Source organism: Heterodontus francisci, chromosome 2, assembly GCF_036365525.1.
Source record: "Heterodontus francisci isolate sHetFra1 chromosome 2, sHetFra1.hap1, whole genome shotgun sequence".
In the NCBI taxonomy this organism is placed as follows: domain Eukaryota; kingdom Metazoa; phylum Chordata; class Chondrichthyes; order Heterodontiformes; family Heterodontidae; genus Heterodontus; species Heterodontus francisci.
Genome location: NC_090372.1, coordinates 100,039,296 through 100,065,607, shown reverse-complemented (window position 1 = coordinate 100,065,607; position 26,312 = coordinate 100,039,296). Strand labels below are relative to the sequence as shown.

Below are 26,312 nucleotides of genomic sequence, written 5' to 3'. Positions count from 1 at the left end.
CAGGATGATATGGGACTTGGAAGGGGACTTGCAAATTGTTGTAATCCTATGTGCTAGCTTTCCTTGTTCTTCTAGGTGGTAGAGGTTGCAGGTTTGAAAAGGTGCTTTTGAAGAAGCCTTGGCGAGTTGCTGCAGCACATCTTGTAGATGGTACACACTGCAGCCAGTGCGTCAGTCGTGGAGGAAGTGAAGGTTTAAGGTGGTGGATGGGATGCTAATCAAACTTCGTTCTGGATGGTGGTGAGCTTCTTGAATGTTGTCGGAGCTGTATCCAGGCAATTAGAGTATTCTCTCACACTCCTGACATGTGCCTTATAAATGGTATAAAGGCTTTATGGAGTCAGGAGGAGAGTTACTCGCTGCAGAATACCCAGCCTTTTATTTGATCTTGTAGCCACAGTATTTTTGTGACTGGTCCAATTAAGCTTCTGGTCAATGGTGACCAACCCCCCCGCCCCCCACCCCGCAGAATGTTGATGGTGGGGTTTTCAGCAATGGTATCACCAATGAATGTCATGGGAAGGTGGTTAGACTGTCTCTGGTTGGAGATGGTCATTGCCTGGCACTTGTGTGGTGCAAATGTTACTTGCCACTTATCAATCCAAGTCTGAATGTTGTCCAGGTTTTGGTGCACAAAGGCACAGACTGCTTCAGTGTCTGAGAAGTTGCAAATGGAACTGAAGAATGCACAAACAGCGAACATCCCCACTTCCCGACCTTATGATGGAGGAAAAGTCATTAATGATGCAGCTGGAAACGATTGGACCTACGATACTGCCCTGTGAAACTCCTGCAGCAATGTAGGGCTGAGGTGATTGGTCTCCAACAACCACAACCATCTTCCTTTGTGCTAGGTATGACTCCAACCAGTGGAGAGCTTTCCCGGATTCCCACTGACTTCAATTTTACTGCCTCACTCGCTGAAATGCTGCCTTAATATCAAGGGAGCCACTCTTACCTCAGCTCTGAAATTCAGCTATTTTGTTCACGTTTGGACAAAAGCTGCAACGAGGTCTGGAGCCAAGTGGTCCAGGTGGAACCTAAACTGTGCATCAGTGAAGTTATTGGTGAGTAAGTGCTGCTTGATGGCATTGTCGACGACACGTTCCATCACTTTGCTAATGATCGAGACTAAACTGATGGGACGGTAATTGGCCAGACTGAATTATTATTATTTTTTTTAAAAGAGATACAGCACTGAAACAGGCCCTTCGGCCCACCGAGTCTGTGCCAACCATTAACCACCCATTTACACTAATCCCATATTCCTACCACATCCTCACCTGTCCCTATATTCCCCTACCACCTACCTATACTAGGGGCAATTTATAGTGGCCAATTTACCTATCAACCTGCAAGTCTTTTGGCTGTGGGAGGAAACTGGAGCACCCGGAGGAAACCCACGCAGACACAGGGAGAACTTGCAAACTCCACACAGGCAGTACCCAGAATTGAACCCGGGTCGCTGGAGCTGTGAGGCTGCGGTGCTAACCACTGCGCCGCCCTACTTTTGTCCTACCTTTGTCGACAAGACATACCTGGGCAATTTTCCACATCGACGGGTAGATGCCAGTGCTGTAACTGTACTGGAACAGTTCGGCTAGAGGCATGACTAGGTCTGGAGCACAAATCTTCAGCACTACAGCTGGGATATTGTCAAAGCACATAGTCTTTGCTGTATGCAGTGTGCTTAGCCATTTCTTGACATCATGTGGAATGATTCAAACTGGCTGAAGACTGGCATTTGTGATGCTGGGAAACCTCAGGACAAGAAGAGATGGATCATCCATTTGGCACTTCTGGCCGAAGATGGTTGCAAATGCTTCAGCCTTATCTTTTGCACTGACTTGGTAGACTCTGCCATCATTGAGAATAGGGATGCTCCTTCTCCCATCAGTCGTTTGTTTGTCCACCACCACTCACAACAGAACCTGGCAGGACTGCAGAGCTTTGATCTGATCTGTTGGTTGGTTTAGTTCTATCTATAGCATGCTACATCCACTGTTCAGCATGCATATAGATCCTGTGTTGAAGCTTCATCAAGTTGGCTCATTTTTAGATAATTCGGGTGCGGCACATGGCTCTTCTACATTCCTCATTTAACCAGGGCTGCTGCCCTGGCTTGATAGTAATAGTAGAGTGAGGGATATGCCAGGCTGTGAGGTTACAGATTGTGGTGAAACACAATTCTGCTGTTGCTGATGGCTCACAGCACTCATGGATGTCCAGTGTTTAGCTGCTAAAGTCTGTTCTGAGTCTAGCCCATTTAGCACAATGGTAATGCCACACATCACGATGGTGGGTGTCCTCACTGTGATGACAGGGCTTATTCCCACAAGGACTGTGCTGTGGTCACTCCTACCAATGCTGTCATGGTTAGATGCCTCTATGAAAGGCAGATTCGTGAGTACAAACCCAAGTAGATTTTCCCTCTATGTTGGTTCGTTTACCACCTGCCACAGACCCAGTCTGGCAGCTATGTCCTTCAGGATCAGAACTGAAGCTACAAAGCCACTCTTGATGATAGACATCGTAGTCCCCAATTCAGAGTACATTCTGGCCCTTTGCTACCCTCGGTGCTTCTTCCAAATAGTGTCCAACATGGAGAAGTACTGATTCATCAGCAGAGGGAGGGTGATAGGTTGTTAATCAGCAGCAGGTTGAATTGGCTATGATGACATGAGACTTCATGGGGTCTGGAGACAATTTCGAAGGGAGTAAAGGAACAGACACAGACTTGTAGGGTGTACGTACACAAACCTTGGAAGATGCAGAAGCTGAGAAGGCTGTAAAAAGCATATGGGATCTTTGGCTTTATTAACAGAGGCATAGAATACAAAAAACAAGGAAGGTATGTTAAACATTTATGAAACACTGGTTGGTCCTCAGTTGCAGTATTGTGCTCAATCCTGGGCACTACACTTTAGGAAGGATGCTAAGGCCTTGGAGAGGGTGCAGAAGAGATTTAATAGAATGGCACTGGGGACGAGATACTTCAGTTGTGTGGAGAGGCGGGAGAAGCTGGGGTTATTCTTACAGCCAAGAGGGTTAAGAGAAAATTTGATGGAGGTGTTCAAAAACATCAACAGTTTTAATAGAATAGAAAAGGAGAAACTGTTTCCAATGTGATTTATGATTGGCAAAAGAACTAGAGGTGACTGGAGAATTTTTTATTTGAAGAACAAACTGAGTACTTGTGATCTGGAATGCACTATGGTGGAAGCAGATTCAATAGTACCTTTCGAAAGGGAACAGGATAAATATCTGAAGGAAAAACATTTATAGGGCTATGGGGAAAGAGCTCAACTGAATAGCTCTACCAAAGAGCTGGGACAGTGACAATGGACCGGAATGGTCCTCTGCCATGTTACATCATTCTATCTGAGCTTTGCTAATGAAAAACAGAAACAAAATACTCTGGATGCTGGAAACCTGAAATAAAAAACAGAAAATGCTGTAAATACTCAGCTGGTCAGGCAGCATCTGTAGAGAAAGAGTTAATGTTTTAAGTCACTGACCTTTTTTGTTACAACAACTTACATTTATATAGCGCATTTAATGTGGTAAAACCACCAAGGCACTTAACAAGAGCAATGTCACTAGAAACATTTTTAACACCGAGCCACAAGAGGAGATATCTGGATAGATGGCTAAAAGCTTGATCAAAGAAGCCGCTTTTAAGAAGCATCTTAAAAGGGGAGAGACAGGTAGAGATTTTTTTTTTTTTTAAGGGAGGAACTTCCAGAGCTTAGAGTCAAACAGCTGAAAGCACAGCCCGTCAATGGCGAGCAACTAAAATCAGGGACATGCAAGAGGCCAGAATTGGAGGAGTGCAGAGATCTCGAAGGCCTGTAAGCAATGTTCCCACTAAGCTGCGTGAGTGCACAGCAGTTTAAAAGGTACCGTGCAGGCTTTGAACTGGAAAAGATGGGCTGTGCAGAAAAAACATATTTTAAAGGGAACATTGCTTGAAGGGCTGGAGGAGCCTACAGAGGTAGGGAGGCGGGAGGCCATTGAGGGATTTGAAAACAAGGTTGATAATTTCAAAATTGAGGCATCGTCATACAGGGAGCCACTGAAGGGCAGTAAGTGCACGGGTGATGGGCGACTGAGGTTGAGATTTGAGCACGTTAAGATAGAGGCAGCAGAACCTTAGATAAGCACAAGTTTAGGTATAGTGGAAGATGGGAGGTTGGCCAGGAAAGCATTGGAACAGTGAAATCCAGAAGTAACAAAGGCATGAATGCAGGTTTCAGCAACAGATGAACTGAGACAAGGTCGGAGTCAAGCAATGTTACTTAGGTGGAAGTAGGCAGTCTTTGTGAGTTTCCCACCACATATCTGCACCAAGGTTGCGAATGGCCTTGTTCAGTTTAGGACAGTTGCCAGGGTTGGTAACAGTTGTGGTGGGGACCAAAGACAATGGCCTCAGTCATCCCAATATTTAGTTGGAGAAAATTTCTGCTCATTCAATATTGGAACTGAAAGATGTTAGAGATGGAACAAGTAAATAGAGGCAGGAAAGGGGGTAGGTGGTGATGGCAGCAAAAAATAAAAGGGAAGGTCTGTGATAGGGTGGAAGGCAGCAGTGATTAACATCAGTGAATGGATGTCTGTGAAGTGCCTTATCGAAAGACGAGGTGCTATATCAAGCTTTTGTTACGGCTCAATGGAAGCTTGAAGATCACTTCATCTTTTGATTATTAACATAGAGTACAAAAGCAAGGAAGTATGGTAAACTTTAATAAAGCACTGGTTCAGCTTCAAGTAGAATATTGCGTCCAATTCTAAGCAACACACTTTAGGAAGGATGTGAAGGCATTAGATAGGGTGCAGAAAAGATTCGAGAATGGCTCCAGGGATGAGGGACTTCAGTTATGTGGATAGATGAGAGACACTGGAGCTGTTCTCCTTGGAGAAGAGAAGGTTGAGAGGAGATTTGATAGAGGTTTTCAAAATTGTGAAGGGTCTGGACATGGTAGATAGAGAGAAACTGTTCTCATTGGCAGAAGGGTCGAGAACCAGAGGACACCAATTTAAGGGGAAAGGCAAAAGAACCAAAGACATGAGCAAAAGCATTTTTTTTTTTACACAGTGAGCAGTTAGGATCTAGAATGCACTGCCTGAGTGTATGGTGGAAGCAGAATCAATCATGGCTTTCAAAAGAGAATTGGAAAAGAACCTGAAGGGAAAACATTTTCAGGGCTACAGGGAAAAGGCAGGTGAGTTGCTCTTGCAGAGATGAACACAATGGGCCGAATGGCCTCCTTCTGTGCTGTAACCATTCTATGATTCTAGGTACTTTGCAGACTTCCAGACCTGACATTGACTTCAACAATTTCAGATCATAACTACTGCTCCCATTCTGATTCTGCTGTTGCGATTGACAGATCCTCTTGACCTATCTTTTGTTTCTTTATTTGTCCAATTACCACTCTTCTGCTTGCAGAATCATTTCTTTTGTAACTTTGGTTTCCACCCCTCCCTCTTTCCTTGTCTGTGTACTTGCTTAAAACCTATTACATCTCAAACTGCTTCTAGTTCTGACAAATAGCCAATAACCTGAAACATTAACTTTGTTTCTCTTGCCAAAGATGTTGCATGACGAGTATTTCCAGCATTTCCTGTTTTTATGAAAAAGAAAAGCAGAATTCTTGATAGAGTGATTACTCGCAATGCGTATCAGCTGTCATTCTGCACACACATGCCTGTATGTGGACAGAACCCGAAGACTGTTCTGCCCCTCCACCAGAGCTGCACATGTGCCTAGCCGCCAGAGCATGTGGTCTGAATCACGTTTCCTCCCAACCAATTTTTGCCTGGACAAGGGCTGACACTTGGGGAAGTGGGGTGGGGAGATCAGGAACTCAGGGCAGGGGAGAAGTAGAAAGAATGAGAAGCAATATAAACTAAATGGTATCATTTTAAAGGGATTCAGGAACAGAGACCTGTGTGTATACATAAATAAGTCCCTGAAGGTGGCAGGAAAAGTAGAAATGGCTGAAAAAAGGTGTATAAGATCCTTAGCTTTATTAATAGCAGCAAAGAACACAAAAGCAAGGAAGTTATAGTAAACCTTTATAAAACGCAAAATTAAAAACAAAATACTGCAGATGCTGGAAATCTGAAATAAAACAAAAAGTGCTGGAAATCTTGCTTCCAATTTCCACCCTTCTCTCACCTTTACATGGTCCATCTCCGAAACTTCCGTTCCTTGACTTCTCTGTCTCCATCTCTGGGGATAGGCTGTCTACTAATATTCATTATAAGCCCACTGACTCCCACGGCTACCTTGACTACACTTCCTCACACCCTGCCTCCTGCAAGGACTCCATTCCATTCCCCCAGTTTCGCCGTCTCCAACGCATCTGCTCTGATGATGCTACCTTCCACAACAGAGCTTGATATGTCTTCCTTTTTCCTTAACCGAGGATTCCCCCCCACTGTGGTTGACAGGGCCCCTAACCGTGTCCAGCCCATTTCCCGCACCTCTGCCCTCACCCCTTCCCCTCCCTCCAAGAACGGCGAGAGGGTTCCCCTTGTCTTCACTTTCCACCCCATCAGCCTCCACATCAAAGGATCATCCTCTGCCATTTCCACCATGTCCAGTGTGATGCCACTACCAAACGCATCTTCCCCTGTCAGAATTCCAAAGGGATCGATCCCTCTGCGACAGCCTGGTCCACTCTTCCATTACCCCATCACTTTGTCCCCTTCCCATGGGACCTTCCCATGCAATCGCAGGTGGTGTAATACCTGCACTTTCACCTCCTCTCTCCTCACTATCCAAGGCCCCAAACACTTCTTTCAGGTGAAGCAGCGATTTACTTGTCCTCCTTTCAATTTAGTATACTGTATTCGTTGCTCACAAGCGGTCGCCTCTACACTGGGGAGACCAAACACAGATTGGATGACCGCTTTGCGGAACACCTCTCAGTCTGAAAGCCCAGCTATTCACAATATACATTAATGATTTAGATGAGAGAACTAAATTTAATATCTCTCAATTTGCAGATGACACAAAACTGGGTGGGAGGACGAGTTGTGAGGAAGATGCAGAGAGGCTTCAGAGTGATTTGGACAAGTTGAGTGAGTGGGCTAATGCATGACAGATGCAGTATAATGTGGATAAATGTGAGGTTATCCACTTTGGTAGCAAAAACAGGAAGGCAGATTATTATCTGAATGGCTATAAACTGAGAGAGGGGAATATGCAGCGAGACCTGGGTGTTCTCGTACACCAGTCACTGAAGGTAAGCATGCAGGTCCAACAGGCGGTAAAAAAGGCCAATGGCATGTTGGCCTTCATAGCCAGAGGATTCGAGTACAGGAGCAGGGATGTCTTGCTGCAATTATATAGGGCCTTGGTGAGGCCACACCTGGAATATTGTGTGCAGTTTTGGTCTCCTTATCTGAGGAAGGATGTTCTTAGTGCAGCGAAGGTTTACCAGATTGATTCCTGGGATGGCGGGACTGACGTACGAGGAGAGACTGAGTCGGTTAGGATTATATTTGCTGGAGTTCCGGAGAGTGAGGGGGGATCTCATAGAAACCTATAAAATTCTAACAGGACTTGACAGGGTAGATGCAGGAAGGATGTTCCCAATGGTGGGGGAGTCCAGAACCAGGGGTCATAGTCTAAGGATACGGGGTAAACCTTTCAGGACTGAGATGAGGAGAAATTTCTTCACCCAGAGAGTGGTGAGCCTGTGGAATTTGCTACCACAGAAAGCAGTTGAGGCCAAAACATTGTATGTTTTCAAAAAGGAGTTAGATATCGTTCTTGGGTCTAAAGGGATCAAAGGGTATGGGGCGAAAGTCGGAACAGGCTACTGAGTTGGATGATCAGCCATGATCATAATGAATGGTGGAGCAGGCTCCAAGGGCCAAACGGCCTACTCCTGCTCCTATTTTCTATGTTTTCTAAGCATGATCCTGAGCTTCCTGTCGCTTGCCATTTCAACACCCACACCCCCCCCCCCCCCCCCACTCATGCTCACATCTCTGTCCTGGGCTTGCTGCAGTGTTCCAGCGAACATCAACGCAAACTCAAGGAACAGCACCTCATTTACTGATTAGGTACACTACAGCCTACTGGACTGAACACTGAGTTCAATCATTTCAGCGCATGACTGGCCCACCCTTTTTTATTTTTAGTTTTACTTTTTATTTTTATTTCATTTTATGTTAGTTTGTTTCAATCATTCATATTTTTTTTTACCATGTGCCTGCCCACTGCTTTTTTCCCCCATGTTTGGCTAGGGCTTTCATTATTGTCCATTTAAGACCCTTTCTGCACTAACGCTTTTTCTTTCACCACACATTGTTAACACACTCTTTGCCTTTGCCCCATGACCTCCTTGTCAGTTATTCTCTGTGACCCTATGTTCTATCAACACCTTCCCTTTTGTTCTCTTTTGCCCCACCCCCACTTTATTTGCTTAAAACTTATTACATTTCTAACCTTTGCCAGTTCTGATGAAAGGTCAGTGACCTGAAATGTTAACTTCACTTCTCTCTCCACAGATGCTGCCAGCCCTGCTGAGTATTTTCCAGCACTTTTTGTTTTTATTTCTAAAACACTAGTTCGGCTTTAGCTGGAGTACTGTGGCCAATTCGGGTCTTCACACTTTAGGGAGGATGGCAAGAACTTAGAGAGGGTGCAGAGGAAATTTACTCGAATGGTACCAGGGATGAAAGACTTCAGTTATGTGGCGAGACTGGAGAAACTAGTATTGCTCTCCTTTAAAAAAAAAAGCGTGGGTATTCCATGTTCCTAACAACATGCATTACATTACATTTATGAGATATTTGCCAGACTCAGCTAATCCAAATGATCTCCCGGTGAGCCTATCTCCAATGCTCAACGAACAAGCTCATCTAAAACATGACATGTCTTCTAACTCGCAGCAAATCCTGTTCACCCATCACCCATGTGCTCATTGACCAACATTGACTCCCAGTCCAGCAACATCTCAACTTTTAAGTTTTCCACATGTTGAAATCCCTTCACCCTCACTCCTCCCTTTCTGACCACGGTCACTGGGAGCCCAGTGCCCCTTCCTCCCCGGCCCCCGCCCCACCCCAAACTGGCTGTTGTGGGCCCAGGACATTCCCCGCCTCCCAAGCTCTGCTGCTGTGAGCCCGGCGCATCCCACCGAGTTTGGCCAGTGAGCCCAGCATGATCCCACCCATCCTGAGCACGGCCGCTGCGAACTCTGCACATTCCCCGAGCGCTGCGCGTTCCCTGATCTCAAGCACTGTGAGCCCTGCCCATTCTCTGAACTTGGCAGTGGCAGCAACGTGAGCACTCCTAACCAACGATCCCTCTAAGCATGGCCATGCAGCAATCCGGAACCTACCAGGCAGCGAACAAACAGACCGTACATAACCACTGTTCTCTTTAGGAAGCACACCTGCGCAGCCGGGCACCAATCTTACAGGAGCTACACAGTACAAACAATCTGTTCACAATCAGAAGAAACTAGAGGGAACATGCTTCTAACATGGGAGTGTAAGCCCAGTCCGTTGTCTGAAAGCAGTAGCATTAGCACCGAGAGCTTTGGAGGCTTCCTGATATTGGCTGGATCAAATTACACAATGCAGAGATCGTGAATTACTCTATAGGCAGGATAAAATTACACATTCCAGACAAACTGAGGGTCTTAAATAAAGCATCAGTTCTGATGAAAGGTCACATACCTGAAATGTTAACGCTGCTTCCCTCTCCACAGATGCTACCAGACCTGAGTATTTCCAGCATTTTCTGTTTTTATTTCAGATTTCTAGCATCTGCAGTACTTCGCTTTTATTAAACTGAGTATCTTGTCTGCCAAGGGGACCAAATAGAAATCTAGTCCAACGAACTTGTAGTGCCTTGTGTTTTAGACTCAAACTACCAGGGTGAAGCTTTTGAGACCTCTATTTATTAGTTGCATTGGCTTGCACCTTGCTATAGGTTAAGGTGGTTTAGTTACATGGAACCTGGAATTGCTATTCAGGTTTAAACATTCAGAATCTGAAATACACCATATATTATGGTAAAAGACTTCAGCAGATAAATCTGTACTTAGAACCAAGTTATTCTGCTGACACTTGCTACACAAAAATCCTTATTATGTTTATGAATAGATTATTCACATACCCAAGTCGCCATCATCTGACCCTCTGATACTTGGATCTTTCAACATGTCTAATTCAGCTAACATCCGCACATAAAGTGGGTTTTGCCTGAAAGAGGGGTAGAATTGCTCGTCCTTCAGCATCATATCACAGACCTTTATAAAAATGTAAACAAATATTAGTTTTCTTAGGAGGTAACACTTCCTACACTTGTACCAAAATTTCAACATTTGGATTGTCAAAAGATGACACTATTGAGCAATAAACAAAAATGTCGCACCTAAGATCCCTTACAGCATATCACAGAGAAAGCACCAACAGAAAAACATTTAGCACCATGAAGGGATCGGAAATGGAACTTATTCCATTCTTCTGATGTTCTTCACAATTGGTTCAGAGCAGTACTAGCAGAGATCTGCTTGCAGATCATATGCCTATCTACTACACTGCAGTTGTTGCAGAAAATGAGGAGAAACACATACACATGTGGATTACAGCAACTGCATTTTGTATTTATTAAACTTTGTCAGCTTCTCCAGAAAACTATTCGGTAGGCTTTCCCAAATCACCTGGGCAGTGGCGAGATAGCAGCCATTACTATTCAAGGATGACACCGTGCAGATTGAATAGAAGACGATTAACAATACCACATATTTTCCATACGCATCTCTTAAACTTTCTAAATATTTCAGCCTCGAACATCCATCTTTCAGCAATGGGAGTACAACTTCTGGGAGTACATGCAGGACCTCAGTCTGCCGCAGAATTGCACCCTCAACTTCGGATGATTTTCCGACAGATTGGAGATAGAGCCTCCATGCCACCTGTGAAATTTACCAACACTTTTTTGGTGACTCCTGCCTGTGTGCAAATTCATGCTCTGAGCGCTTATATGTGCCCCTTGAGCCCAGCAGTGAAAGATGCAAATTGTGGAAAAGGTATTAAAGAATATATTCCCCTGATTTGTATTTCATTGTAATATGTTCGATACAGGCAGATGTACTGTCTACTGTTGGGCCAGAGATGTAGAAAATGGAGGGGGTTGCAGAGACAGCAAGGACGTGGCAGGGTGTATCCCTGAGCAATTTTCCAACCCTGACTACCACAGATCGGCTGAGACATTGACAGGGGATCTATTTTGTAGCAATTGTATAACATGGGAATTTTGAGACACTTTCTTTGGAATTCTAACCTTCCTCAATTGTCTGTTGAACAGGTGCACAAATATACATCAAAACATAAGGACTCAATTAATACTGAGGGTGGGATCTGAAACAGGCATTAGTGTGAAATTCAGACAATTTTAACAGCTGGTTCTCATTTGCTCACAGCTTGTGGGTTTCATAGCTGAAGTTACTAGTTGACCAGTGGCAGCAGCAGGATTTTGAATGGCAGAAAGCCACCATTGGAGACACACAGGAACTGTTCCCGGTACTAAGGTAGCCTGATTGGGAAGGGTGGCAGATGATGGGAAGGAAACCCGAAGCAAGGGAGCCCCAAGATTTCCTTATGGGGTCTGGAGGAGCACAGTTTCCCTGTGCAGTCTGAGCGCACTCTTACGCCTCCTAGCCCACAGGGAAACTTACATTACCTAATGGGGCCTCTTCTGGCTCTCAATAAATTGCAGTCATCACTGTGGCCCAAACTTCATATTTAATTCAATACTTCACTATTTTCTGGTGGGTGCCCTACGCGTTTACATAAAACAGGTTAAAATCCAATCCCACGGGAAGGCAACGGGTAGCATGTCACTGCTCTTATTTTAACTGGCCCCCTTCCTCCAGCTGGGGCTGTATTTTGTGCTGGAGGCAGGGTACCCGGCGCCAGGCCGAAAATGCAGGGGGAACCCTGCCACTGCCTTTTCATGCGTCCCCAGAGCAATCCTCCGGTCTTTTTGAGTCAAAGTTTGAGGAGACAGGATCCTTGTCCCTTTAAAGATTTGAAAGTGATGGAGATTCCGCCTCAAAGAGCTGCTGGCAATCAGAGGGCCGGCAACTCAGCTGTGCCACTGGGAGCTGTGGCCACTGCCAGTACTGCTGAGGCCTCGGACCAAAGTCCAGTGGTGGAACCGCAGAACAGACGTAGGCAGGGGTGGGGTCGCTGGGGCCAGTCCGGAAGGCCCTGACAAGCAGGGGGGTGGGGGGGCGGGGTGACTGTTCGGTCCAAGGTGGGGTTCCAGAGGTGAATTGGGTCCTGATGGGGGTCCTCCATGGGCTACAAATTGCCCACAAAGGAGGAACCCCAATCCCCACCCTACAGGGAGGGTGCCTCATTTTACAAGGCATCCTCCAAGTGTGGCGGAGGCCCACCCCTCCCACTGGTAAGATCCCAGCGGCGGCGGGAAGAGGCTCTTAATAGGCCACTTAAGGGCCTCAATTGGCCTCTGGGCAGGAAGGCCATCGTCAGCCTATTCCACCCCTGGGAAGATTGCTGGGCAACAGGGAGGTGACAGGCCCTTTGCCTCGCCGTTCTCCACCCCCCCTAATCCTGTGGCTACCCGTCGCAATTCTCCATGCCCGCCCCCTCCCCACCCCGCCTCCAACCCCACCTCAGTGGCGTCCTGTAAAATCCTGGTCCTGGTTTCTGAAAGCCTGAGTGGCATGGGATTAAAATACCCCCTATTTTTCAGTGATGTGCTTGAAATGCAAATTCTGGATTAGCTGCAGTTCCAAGGTTGCCCAAACTCAGATTTAAAAAGTAATGATACATAGGAGCAGGAGTAGGCCATTTCGCCCTTTGATCCTGTTCCACCATTTAATAAGATCATGGCTGATCAGTGAGTTAACTCCATATACTTGCCTTTGGCTCATATCCCTTGGATTTTTGTTAACCAAAGGTATCAAACTCAAATTTAAAATTAATTGACCTAGCATCAACTGCTATTTGCAGGAGAGTTCCAAACTTCAACTATCCTTTGCATGTAGAAGTGTTTCCTGACTTCACTCCTGAAAGGCCTGGCTCTAATTTTTAGACTACGTACCCAGAGTCCTTGACTCCCCAACTAGCAGAAATAGTTTCTCTATCTACCCCATCAATTCCCCTTCATATCTTGAAAATTTTGATCAAATCACCCCAATCTAAATTCCAGGGAATGCAACCTTAGTTTGTGTAATTTCTCCTCATAATTTAACCGTTGGAGTCTAGGTATCATTCTGATAAATCTACATTGCATGCCTCCAAGCTCAATGCGTCCTTCCAAAGGTGTTGTGCCCAGATTTCCAGGTGTGTTAAAAACCAGGGCTCTGTATAGCTGTAGCATAACTCTACCTCTAGATATAAAGGTCAGCATTCCATTAACTTTTTTGATTATTTTTTATTCTTGTCCATGACATTTTAATGATCTAGTACTTGGACCCCCAAATCTCTTTGGACTTTCTACCTTTTCACAATTTAGGAAGTACTCTGTTCTATCCTTTTTAGGTGCAAAGTGGATTACCTTACATTTGCCTACACTGAAATGCATTTGCCAGTTTTGTTTATTTACTTAATTTATTAATACCTCTGTAATTTTATGCTTCTATCTACATTGCTTATTGCTGTTAAGGATTGTGCCAAATCTAAGAATATTTAGTAATTGCAACAGAATGTTCAATTCTCAGAGAATTTACAGTTAGAATCACAGTTTCAACTGATATTCAGATTCATCCACTCTTATGAATTATGTTTAGTGAGCTAGCTTGACACAGCAATTTATAAAAATGGAAAATTGCCAGAACTTAAGACTATTCTGTAAATATGCTCCTCTTTTCACTCAATTATGGAGTGGCACTGAACTTGGTAATGGAAACATCCATTTCCAGCGTGCTCCAATATTCCAGCATAATATACAGAGACCTGAGAAAAAGGGAGGGCAGCTGACAAAGTGCAAGTTTTTCTTCAAACCTACTTTTCTTTGAATGTCATCAAATATTTCTGGTGTGGGATCCTCATAATTTAACTTTTCTGCCAATTTAGCAACCAAATTATCATCCACATGGACTCTTGGAGATGCCTAGTAAAGAAGAGAAAAAAGATCTGTTGGTAATTCAACAATCTTCCATTAAATTCACATTAATCACCACTTTGTTTGTTTCTGCCATTGGTATTAATGATATTTAAAATTTTCAAACATGTGATTGAAGCAAACCTGTATTTTTGCCAGTTACTCATAATAACAGCTTCCCTTTTTGAATAAGGTACTCCTTCAAACAAATTACAAAGTGACTCCTGACAACGCAGCCCAGTGCTGATGTCAAAGTGCTCCCAGCTTCGCACATATGCAGAACGGACTCTTGCCGTCAGTATGGTGCTGCACATGTGCAGCCTATGTCAGTACCCAGTTGGCCAGGACTGATTCGCACGTGCACACGAAAATGTCATTTGCATACTGCAACGTCTGCTCATCACTTGTTCCCCGCCTTGTCACTTCTCCCCCCTCAGCCACTCTCTTGCCGCTTCACCACCCCCCCTCCCCCAACCTGTCTGCCACTTGCTCCCAGCCTCACCACTTCTTCGCCCTCAGCTTCTCACTCCCCACTTCACCCCTCCCTCCCCCAACCTACCTTTGGACCACTCGCTCGCGGCCTAGCCACTTCCTCCCATCTGCTGTTCCTCCGCTCACTGCTCTCTCCCGCTTCTGGACCCCACTCCCTCCCACAATCGTCACCTTTCTTCCCCGCACGGGGGAAGCGGGGGAGAGAGAGTGACAAGATAGGCAGGGAGACTGCAAGCGGGAGGGAGCAGAAGCAGAACAGAGGGGAGGAAGCGGCAAGGCCGGAAGCGAGTGGCAAGCAGAAGGATGCGAGAGGCAGCGATGAAGAGAAGCGTGATGGCAGGAAGGAGAGGGGTAAACTGTTGGGTGTGGGACGGAGGCCGCGATTGCAGCACTGTGGCCATTTGAGTCTCATTTGTTTTTGTTTTGTGATAAATTGAGCAGTGCCATCTTTACTACTGGCTGCTGCCAAAAATGTCGCAAACAGTTTCAGTGCATGAGGCTGTATTTGCACATGTGCAAGTACTGCGCCACCTAGTGGTTACATTGTCAGCAAATGCAGCCACCAAATTAACCCCTCTCACTGGCAAATTCCACAGTGGAGGAAGAGAAGTAGTTATAGAGTCATAGAGAGATACAGCACTGAAACAGGCCCTTCAGCCCACCGAGTCTGTGCTGACCAACAACTACCCATTTATACTAATCCTACATTAATCCCATATTCCGTACCACAACCCCATCTTCCCTCAATTCTTCTACCACCTACCTACACTAGGGGCAATTTACAATGGCCAATTTACCCATCAACCTGCAAGTCTTTGGCTGTGGCAGGAAAACGGAGCACCCAGCGGAAATCCATGCGGTCACAGGGAGAACTTACAAACTCCGCACAGGTAGTACCCAGAACCGAACCCGGGTCACTGGAGCTGTGAGGCTGGGGGGGAGATTTGCTAGTGCTCTTCGGGGGGGTTTAAACTAATTCAGCAGGGGAATGGGAACCTAAGTTGTAGTGCCAGTGTACAGGATGTTGAGAGTAGTGAGGTCAGGGATAAGGTTACAAGGACGCAAGAGGGCACTGGCAAGCAAGAACCTGGTTTAAAGTGTGTCTACTTCAACGCCAGGAGCATCTGGAATAAGGTGGGTGAGCTTGCAGCATGGGTTGGTACCTGGGATCTCGATGTAGTGGCCATTTCGGAGACATGAGTAGAGCAGGGGCAGGAATGGATGTTGCAGGTTCCGGGATTTAGATGTTTCAGTAAGAACAGAGAAAATGGTAAAAGAGGCGGGGGTGTGGCATTGTTAATCAAGGAGAGTATTACAGCGACAGAAAGGACATTTGAGGACTCGTCTACTGAGGTAGTATGGGCCGAGGTTAGAAACAGGAGAGGTGAGGTCACCCTGTTGGGAGTCTTCTATAGACCTCCGAATAGTTCCAGAGATGTAGAGGAAAGGATAGCGAAGATGATTCTCGACAGGGGCGAGAGTAACAGGGTAGTTATGGGGGACTTTAACTTTCCAAATATTGACTGGAAATACTATAGTTCGAGTACTTTAGATGGGTCAGTTTTTGTCCAGTGTGTGCAGGAGGGTTTTCTGACACAGTATGTAGACAGGCCAACCAGGGGCAATGCCACATTGGATTTGGTACTGGGTAATGAAGCCGGCCAGGTGTTAGATTTAGATGTAGGTGAGCACTTTGGTGATAGTGATCACAATTCGGTTAGGTTTACCTTAGCGATGGGCAGGGACAGGTATATACCGCAGGGCAAGAATTATAGCTGGGGGAAAGGAAATTATGATGCGATTAGGCAAGATTTAGGATGCGTAGGTTGGGGAAGGAAACTGCAGGGGATGGGAACAATCGAAATGTGGAGCTTATTCAAGGAGCAGCTACTGCGTGTCCTTGATAAGTATGTACCTGTCAGGCAGGGAGGAAGTTGTCGAGCGAGGGAGCCGTGGTTTACTAGAGAAGTTGAAGCGCTTGTCAAGAGGAAGAAAGCAGCTTATGTTAGGATGAGACGTGAAGGCTCAGTTAGGGCGCTTGAGAGTTACAAGCTAGCCAGGAAGGATCTAAAAGGGAGAGCTAAGAAGAGCAAGGAGAGGACACGAGAAGTCATTGGCGGATAGGATCAGGGAAAACCCTAAGGCTTTCTATAGTATATCAGGAATAAAAGAATGACTAGAGTTAGATTAGGGCCAATCAAGGATAGTAGTGGGAAGTTGTGTGTGGAATCAGAGGAGATAGGGGAAGCGTTAAATGAATATTTTTCGTCAGTATTTACAGTAGAGAAAGAAAATGTTGTCGAGGAGAATACGGAGATTCAGGCGACTAGGCTAGATGGGATTGAGGTTCACAAGGAGGAGGTGTTAGCAATTTTGGAAAGTGTGAAAATGGATTAGTCCCCTGGGCCAGATGGGATTTATCCTAGGATTCTCTGGGAAGCTAGGGAGGAGATTGCAGAGCCTTTGTCCTTGATCTTTATGTCGTCATTGTCGACAGGAATAGTGCCGGAAGACTGGAGGATAGCAAATGTTGTCCCCTTGTTCAAAAAGGGGAGCAGAGACAGCCCTGGTAATTATAGACCTGTGAGCCTTACTTCGGTTGTGGGTAAAATGTTGGAAAAGGTTATAAGAGACAGGATTTATAATCATCTTGAAAAGAATAAGTTCATTAGCGATAGTCAGCACGGTTTTGTGAAGGGTAGGTCGTGCCTCACAAACCTTATTGAGTTTTTCAAAAAGGTGACCAAACAGGTGGATGAGGGTAAAGCAGTGGATGTGGTGTATATGGATTTCAGTAAGGCGTTTGATAAGGTTCCCCACGGTAGGCTATTGCAGAAAATTCGGAAGTATGGGGTTGAAGGTGATTTAGAGCTTTGGATCAGAAATTGGTTAGCTGAAAGAAGACAGAGGGTGGTGATTGATGGCAAATGTTCATCCTGGAGTTTAGTTACTAGTGGTGTACCGCAAGGATCTGTTTTGGGGCCACTGCTGTTTGTCATTTTTATAAATGACCTGGAAGAGGATGTAGAAGGGTGGGTTAGTAAATTTGCGGATGACACTAAGGTCGGTGGAGTTGTGGATAGTGCCGAAGGATGTTGTAGGGTACAGAGGGACATAGATAGGCTGCAGAGCTGGGCTGAGAGATGGCAAATGGAGTTTAATGCGGAAAAGTGTGAGGTGATTCACTTTGGAAGGAGTAACAGGAATGCAGAGTACTGGGCTAATAGGAAGATTCTTGGTAGTGTAGATGAACAGAGAGATCTTGGTGTCCAGGTACATAAATCCCTGAAGGTTGCTACCCAGGTTAATAGGGCTGTTAAGAAGGCATATGGTGTGTTAGCTTTTATTAGTAGGGGGATCGAGTTTCGGAGCCACGAGGTCATGCTGCAGCTGTACAAAACTCTGGTGAGACCGCACCTGGAGTATTGCGTGCAGTTCTGGTCACCGCATTATAGGAAGGATGTGGAAGCTTTGGAAAGGGTGCAGAGGAGATTTACTAGGATGTTGCCTGGTATGGAGGGAAGGTCTTACGAGGAAAGGCTGAGGGACTTGAGGTTGTTTTCGTTGGAGAGAAGGAGGAGGAGAGGTGACTTAATAGAGACATATAAGATAATCAGAGGGTTAGATAGGGTGGATAGTAAGAGTCTTTTTCCTCGGATAGTGATGGCAAACACGAGGGGACATAGCTTTAAGTTGAGGGGTGATAGATATAGGACAGATGTTAGAGGTAGTTTCTTTACTCAGAGAGTAGTAGGGGCGTGGAACGCCCTGCCTGCAACAGTAGTAGACTCGCCAACTTTAAGGGCATTTAAGTGGTCATTGGATAGACATATGGATGAAAATGGAATAGTGTAGGTCAGATGGTTTCACAGGTCGGCGCAACATTGAGGGCCGAAGGGCCTGTACTGCGCTGTAACGTTCTAATTCTAATTCTAACCACTGCGCCACCCTAAAGTTACTCTCATTTACGATGTGTTATGTGATGGTATCCTGAAGCCTGGATACATTTGTATCATTCACACAAATCTCAGATGCAGAAACTAAGTCATGCCAGTCTTGGCATTCCCACAATCAAAAAAAATTGTTTAACATCGATTGATTTTAATGCTCTAAATATAAATTACTGTGATGAAACCACAAGATGCATGGTGTTTAGAGATTAGGTGAACAGTGCTATAAATCATCTGACTTGATGAGGTATCATTTTATTGCACAGAAAAAGCAAATTTGTCAAATCAGGCACTCCAACTATATTTTATACTGCACAAACCATGGGTTGGGCAATATACAAGTGGGAGAATCAGGAAGGATGTCTGCCCTCAAAGATTTGCACCTCAAATTAGCATTAGCATCCACTGCATCCATCTCTCCATGAACTGCCTTCAGTTCTTTGAGAAAAGGACATATCTTCAGTCAAATTTCAGTAAACAAGTCCATATAGTAACACTTAATATTTGAGGAATCAAGAATTCCAGAGTATCCACAGCAAAGGAGGGTTAACTTTATAGTATCTGGAGCATGACCTTGATTCAAGAAATGACCACACACAGAAAAAGCAGTAGACCACTCAGTCCCTCCAGCTGACTCACCATTTTAAGATGTCTATTATGTAAAAAAAAAATGCTCCTAACTTCATTCCTAAATGACCTAGCTCTCATTTTATTTTGCCCTGTAGCTCCAGATTTACCCAGAGGAAATAGTTATGATGTATCGAATCCCTTAATCATTTTAAATACCTTGATTGATCAACACTCAACCTTCAAAAGAAAAGGGCAAATTTATGCAACCATTTAAAGCCCCCGATATCATTCTGATGGATCTGCACTGTACCCCCTCCAAGGCCAACATATATTTTTTTTATTCATTCATGGGATGTGGGCATCGCTGGCCAGGCTACTTTTATTGCCCATCCCTAATTGCCCTCGAGAAGGTGGCGGCGAGCTGCCTTCTTGAACTGCTGCAGTCCATGTGGGGTAGGTACACCCACAGTGCTCGCGGTTAGATACAACTGAGTGGCTTGCTAGGCCATTTCAGAGGGCATTTTAAGAGTCAACCACATTGCTGTGGGTCTGGAGTCACATGTAGGCCAGACCAGGTAAGGACAGCAGATTTCCTTCCCTAAAAGGACATTAGTGAACCAGATGGGTTTTTACTACAATCGACAATGGTTTCATGGCCATCATTAGACTAGCATTTTAATTCCAGATTTAATAATTGAATTCAAATTCCACCTTCTGCTGTGGTAGGATTTGAACCCATGTCCCCAGAGCAATACCCTGGGTCTCTGGGTTACTAGTCCAATGAAAATACCACTATGCCACCGCCTCCTCTTTCCTGATGATTGGTGACCAAAACTGAATGTACTACTCCAGATGAGGTCTGATCAAGGTTCAGTACAATTGTAGCATCATTTACTCACTTTTGTATTCCAATACATTTGAGATAAAGGCCAAAATATCATTAGCCTTTTTGATTACTTTTTGTACTTGCGCACAAGTGTTTAGTGTCCACAAACACCTACTTTTTTTTATTCGTTCATGGGACGTAGGTGCCACTGGCTAGGCCTGCCATTTATTACCCATCTCTAATTGCCCTTGAGCTGCCTTCTTGAACTGCTGCAGCCCTTGGGGTATAGGTAACACCAACAATGCTGTTAGGAAGGGAGTTCCAGGATTTTGACCCAGCGACAGTGAAGGAACGACAATATAGTTCCAGGTCAGGATGGTGGGTGGCTTGAGAGGAGCTTGCAGGTGGTGGTGTTTCCATGCATGTGCTGCCCTTGTCCTTGTAGGTGGTAGAGGTTGCGAGTTTAGAAGATGCTGTCGAAGGAGCCTTGGTGAGTTCTGCAGTGCATCTTGTATATGGCACAGACTGCTATCATTGTGCGTCGGTGATGAAGGGAGTGAATCTTGAAGGTGGTGGATGGAATGCCAATCAAGCAGGCAGCTTTGTCCTGGATGGTGTTGAGCTGCGTGAGTGTTGTTGGAGCTGTACCCATCCAGGCAGGTGGAGAGTATTCCATCACATTCCTGACTTGTGCCTTGTAGACAGTGGACAGGCATTGGAGACACAGGAGGGGAGTTACTCGCTGCAGAATTCCCAGCCTCTAACCTGCTCTTGTAGCCACAGCATTTATGTGGCTGGTCCAATTCAGTTTCTGGTCAATGGTGACTGCCCCCCCACCCCAGGGATTTTGATAGTGGGGGATTCAGTGATGGTAATGCCACTGAATGTCAAGGGCAGATGGTTAGATTCTCTCTTGTTGGAGATGGTCATTGCCTAGCACTTATGTGGCACGAATGTTACTTGCCACTTGTCAGCCCATGCCTGGATATTGTCCAGGTCCTGCTGCATATGGACATGGGCTGCTTCAGTATCTGAATCGTCACAAATGGTGAACATTGTGCAATCATCAGCAAACATCTCCACTTCCGACCTCATAGAGGGAAGGTCATTGATGAAGCAGCTGAAGATGGTTGGGCCTAGGACATGACCCTGAGGAACTCCTGCAGTGATGTCCTGGGACTGAGATGATTGACATCCAACAACCACAACCATCTTCCTTTCTGCTAGGTATGGCCCCAAACAGCAGAGAGTTTTCCACCTGATTCCCACTAACTCAAGTTTTGCTATGGCTCCTTGATGGCATGCTCAGTCAAATGCTGCCTTGATGTCAAGCACAGTCACTTTCACCTCTCCTCTGCAGTTCAGCTCTTTTGTCCATGTTTGCACCAAGGCTGTAATGAGGTCAGGTGCTGAGTGGCCCTGGCAGAACCCAAACTGAGCGTCAGTGAGCAGGTTATTGCTGAGTAAGTGCTGCTTGATAGCACTGTTGTGACACCTTCCAAGCTGCTGATTGGGAGTAGACTGACAGGGCAGTAATTGGCCGGGTTGGATTTGTCCTGGTTTTTGGGTACAGGACATACCTGGGCAATTTTCCACATTGCCGGGTAGATGCCAGTGTTGCAGCTGTACTGGAACAGCTTGGCTCGGGGCACGGCTAGTTCTGGAGCACAGGTCTTCAGTACTATTGCTGGAATGTTACCAGGGCCCATAGCCTTTGCAGTATCCAGTGCCTTCAGCCGTCTCTTGATATCATGTGGAGTGAATCGGATTGGCTGAAAACTGGTACTTGCGATGCTGGGGACCTCAGGGAGAAGCCAAGATGGATCGTCCACTCGGCACTTTTGGCTGAAGATGGATGCAAATGCTTCAGTCTTGGCTTTTGCACTGATGTGCTGAACTCCCCCATCATTGAGGATGAGATATTTGTGGAGCCTCCTCCTCCTGTCAGTTGTTTAATCATCCACCGCCATTCACCACTGGATGTGGCAGGACTGCAGAGCTTCGATCTGATCTGTTGGTTCTGGGATCGCTTAGCCCTGTCAACTGCATGCTGCTTCTGCTGTTTTTCATGCAAGTAGTCTTGTGTTGTAGCTTCACCAGGCTAACACCTCATTTTTTAGGTATGCCTGGTGCTGCTCCTATCATGCCCTCCTACACTCTTCATCGAACCAGGCTTGGTCCCCTGTCTTGATGGCAATGGTGGAGCAATTACATTTACACCTCCAAAGGTCCTAGTTTCTCTCCACTAAAATATTCTGAATTCTTTTTTGGATCTCATACTTCCACACATTGAATTTAATCTACCATAGTTTTGCTCAGTTAGTCTGTCTATGTCACTCTGTAACTCTCTCCTGCCACCCACACAACTTACCATACCTCCTAACTTTGTATAATCTGCAAATTTGGATGTATAATTTTCTATTCCTTCAAGGTCATTAATATATGAAGTGTATTACAACAACTTGACTCCAAATAACATCTTTGATGTAGAAAAAAATATGTCCCAAGTGGCGGCGCAGTGGTTACCACCGCAGCCTCACAGCTCCAGCGACCCGGGTTCGGTTCTGGGTACGGCCTGTGTGGAGTTTGCAACTTCTCCCTGTGACTGCGTGGGTTTCTGCTGGATGCACCGGTTTCCTCCCACAGACAAAGACTTGCAAGTTGATAGGTAAATTGGCCGTTGTAAATTGCCCCTAGTGTAGGTAGGTGGTAGGAGAATGGTGGGGATGTGGTAGGGAATATAGGATTAATGTAGGATTAGTATAAATAGGTGATTGTTGGTCGGCACAGACTCGGTGGGCCGAAGGGCCTGTTTCAGTACTGTATCTCTCTATGACTCTAAGTAGAAAATGGATGTTGAGCCAAAGGAGAAAATATTCAGTGTGTTCATCAAAAGTTTGGTTGAACTGATGGACTTAAAGGAGGATCTTAAAGAAAGAGGGTTGAGATACAAAGAAAGTAGCAAGGGAATTCCAGAGCATTAGGTTTATGCACCTGAAGGCACAACCTGAAGGAGCAGAGTGTTTGGAAGAGGGAGAATGTAGGGATGGAGGAGGTTAGAGAGATAGGAAGCAGCAAGGTAATTAAAGGATTTAAATACAAGAAACAGAATTTGAAATTTGAGGCACTGGGGTCTGGGTGCTAATGCTGGTTAGCAAGGATGTGGATGATGAGTGACTAGGACCTGAAGGACAGCACAGGACAGGACAGGACGAGGGGTAGCAAAATTTTTGATGAGCTACAGAGGTTGTTGGATCGGAGGCTGCCCAACAGAGAATCTGTAATAGTCAAGTCTGGAGATGACAAAGGTGTGAATGAGGGTTTCAGCAGCAAATGGGCTGAATCAGGGAGATCATAGATCATAAGAACTAGGAGCAGGAGTAGGCCGTCCGGCCCCTTGAGCCTGCTCCGCCATTCAATAAGATCATGTCTGATCTTTTTGTGGACTCAGATCCACTTACCCGCGCTCTCACCGTATCCCTCAATTCCTTTATTGTTCAAAAAGATATCTACCTTAGCTTTAAAAACGTTTACTGAAGAAGTGTCAAATACTTCACTGGGCAAGGAATTCCATAGATTAACAACCCTCTGGGTGAAGAAGTTCCTTCTTAATTCAGTCCTAAATCTGCTCCCTCTAATCTTGAGGCTATGCCCTCTTGTCCTAGCTTCACCTGCCAGTGGAAACATCCTCTCTACTTGTATCTTATCTATTCCCTTCATGATTTTATATGTTTCTATAAGATCCCCCCTCATTCTTCTGAACGCCAATGAATATAATCCCAATCTACTCAGTCTCTCCTCATAAGCCAACCCCTCAACTCCAGAATCAACCTAGTGAACCTCCTCTGCACCCTCTCCTGTGCCAGTATATCCTTTCTCAAGTAAGGAGACCAAAACTGCACACAGTACTCCAGGTGCGGACTCACCAGTACCTTATACAGCTGCAACATAACCTCTCTGCTTTTAAACTCAATCCCTTTAGCAATGAAGGACAAAATTCCATTTGCTTTCCTAATTACTTGCTGTACCTGCAGACTAACCTTCTGCGATTCATGCACAAGGACACCCAGGTCCCTCTGCATAGCAGCATGCTGCAACTTTTTACCATTCAAGTAATAATCCTTTTTACTGTTACTCCTACCGAAATGAATGACTTCACATTTATTAACATTGTATTCCATCTGCCAGACCTTTTCCCACTCACTCAATGTATCTATGTTCCTCTGCAAAGTTTCAAAGTTATCTGCACACTTTGCTCTGCCACTCATCTTAGTGTCATCTGCAAACTTTGACACCCTACACGTGGTCCCCAACTCCAAATCATCTGTATAAATTGTAAATAATTGCGGTCCCAACACCGATCCCTGAGGCACATCACTAGTGACAGATTGCCTACCAGAATAGCACTCATTTATCCCCACTCTCTGCTTCCTGTTAGTCAACCAATCCTCTATCCATGTGAATACTTTATCCCTAACGCCATGCATCCTTATCTTATGCATCAGCCTCTTGTGCGGCACCTTGTCGAAGGCCTTTTGGAAATCTAGGTACACCACATCCACTGGGTCCCCATTGTCCAACTTGCTCGTAATGTCATCATAGAATTCCAGAAGATTTGTCAAGCATGACCTGCCCTTTATGAACCCATGCTGTGTCTGCTCAATGGGACAATTTCTATCGAGATGCCCTGCTATTTCTTCCTTGATAATAGACTCAAGCATCTTCCCCACTACAGAGGTTAAGCTAACCGGTCTATAATTCCCCATCTTTTGTCTACCTCCCTTTTAAAACAGTGGCGTCACATCTGCTGTTTTCCAATCAGCTGGGACTACCCCAGAGTCCAGCAAATTTTGGAAAATTACCGCCAGTGCACCTGCTATTTCTCCCGCCATCTCTTTTAGTACCCTGGGATGCATTCCATCAGGGCCAGGAGACTTATCAATCCTTAGCTCCATTAGCTTGCCCAACACTACCTCTTCCGTAATAATGTATCTATGTTCCTCTGCAAAGTTTCAGTCATCTGCACACTTTGCTTTGCCACTCATCTTAGTGTCATCTGCAAACTTTGACACCCTACACGTGGTCCCCAACTCCAAATCATCTATATATCGGAGATCTCCAATGTTACAAAAGGTGGAAGTAGGCGGCCTTGTGATGGAGAGAACATGGTGTAGAAAGCTCAGTTCAGGATACTGAAGTCTTGCTTAGCCTTAAACAGTGGTCAGGGAGGACGATAGAATTGGTAGAAAGAGCAAAGAGATTGTGATGGAAGCTGGTGATGATTATGTAGAACATTTGACAACTTACACATTGATGGCCAAAAAGGACTAATGACATGCAAGTCATTGGGTTGGTTTCATTGACTAGTTGACTGTCAGTAAGATTTTTGATCCGGCTTCTACCACTTGGAAATAGTGACATTTCTGACAACAGATTTCCAGGTTGTCATGTTATAACTAGTGGGGTACCGCAAGGATACTTGGGCCTCAGCCATTTACAATCTATATCAAATGAATTAGATGAAGGGACCGAATGTAATGCTTTCTGACAATATAAAGTTATGTGGGAAAGTAAGTTGTGAGGAGAATGCAGCCAGGCTGCAAAGGGAAATAGACAGGTTAAGTGAATGGGCAAGATCTTGGCAGATGGAATATAATGTGCACTTTGGTAGGGGATGGTCCTACGAGGAGAAATTGAATAGACGAGACATATATTCCCTAGAGTTTAGAAGAATTAGAAATTATTGCATTGAAACATATGAAATTCTTAAGGGGCTTGACGCAGTAAATGCTGGGAGAATGTTTTGCTCGATTGGGGAGTCTAGAATTAAGGGTCACAGCCTCAGCATAAGGGTTTGGCCATTTAGCACTGAGATGAGGAGAAATTTCTTCGCTCAATGGGTTGCAAATCATTGGAACCCTCTACCCCAGAAGGCTGTGTGTGTTCAGTCATTGAGTAGATTTTCAGATACAAAGGGAATCAAGGAATATGGAGATATGATTGGAAAGTGGAGTTGAGGTAAAAGATCAGTCATGATCTTATTGAATGGTGGAGAAGGTTGAAAGGGCTGAATGGCCTACTTCTCCTATTTATGATGCTTATTTGACTTGGAAAAAACAAACTCAATGTCATTGTTTTTGTATGCCTGAGACCACCTAGGTTATTTTACTTGAAGGTTAATAAGTGCCAAGTCAGATGAAAGGTACTTCTGCATCTTCATTAATTGTAGACTATATTTTGTTTCAACTTTGATTTGTAGCATTGTCCACAATGACAGAAATCAGGAGCCTATTCTGGGCATCACACAGAACAGCTAAAGTCAAGAGCAACATTTCGGATCAGTGGAAAATGCCAAAACAAATAATTGATG

General features: G+C 45.1%; 1 protein-coding gene across 2 annotated transcripts in view; it reads right to left on the bottom strand.

Moving 5' to 3' along the window:
• The window catches only part of LOC137346020 (sorting nexin-13-like), a 128,476-nt gene that overhangs the window by 55,454 nt on the left and 46,710 nt on the right, over nt 1-26,312 (bottom strand). For both annotated transcript variants that reach the window (XM_068009320.1, XM_068009327.1), the window contains exons 8-9: nt 14,009-14,113; nt 10,145-10,277 (exon numbers count right to left, since the gene is read on the bottom strand). In XM_068009320.1, coding sequence (XP_067865421.1) covers nt 10,145-10,277; nt 14,009-14,113 — 238 coding nt within the window. The remainder of the gene's footprint in view (nt 1-10,144; nt 10,278-14,008; nt 14,114-26,312) is intronic.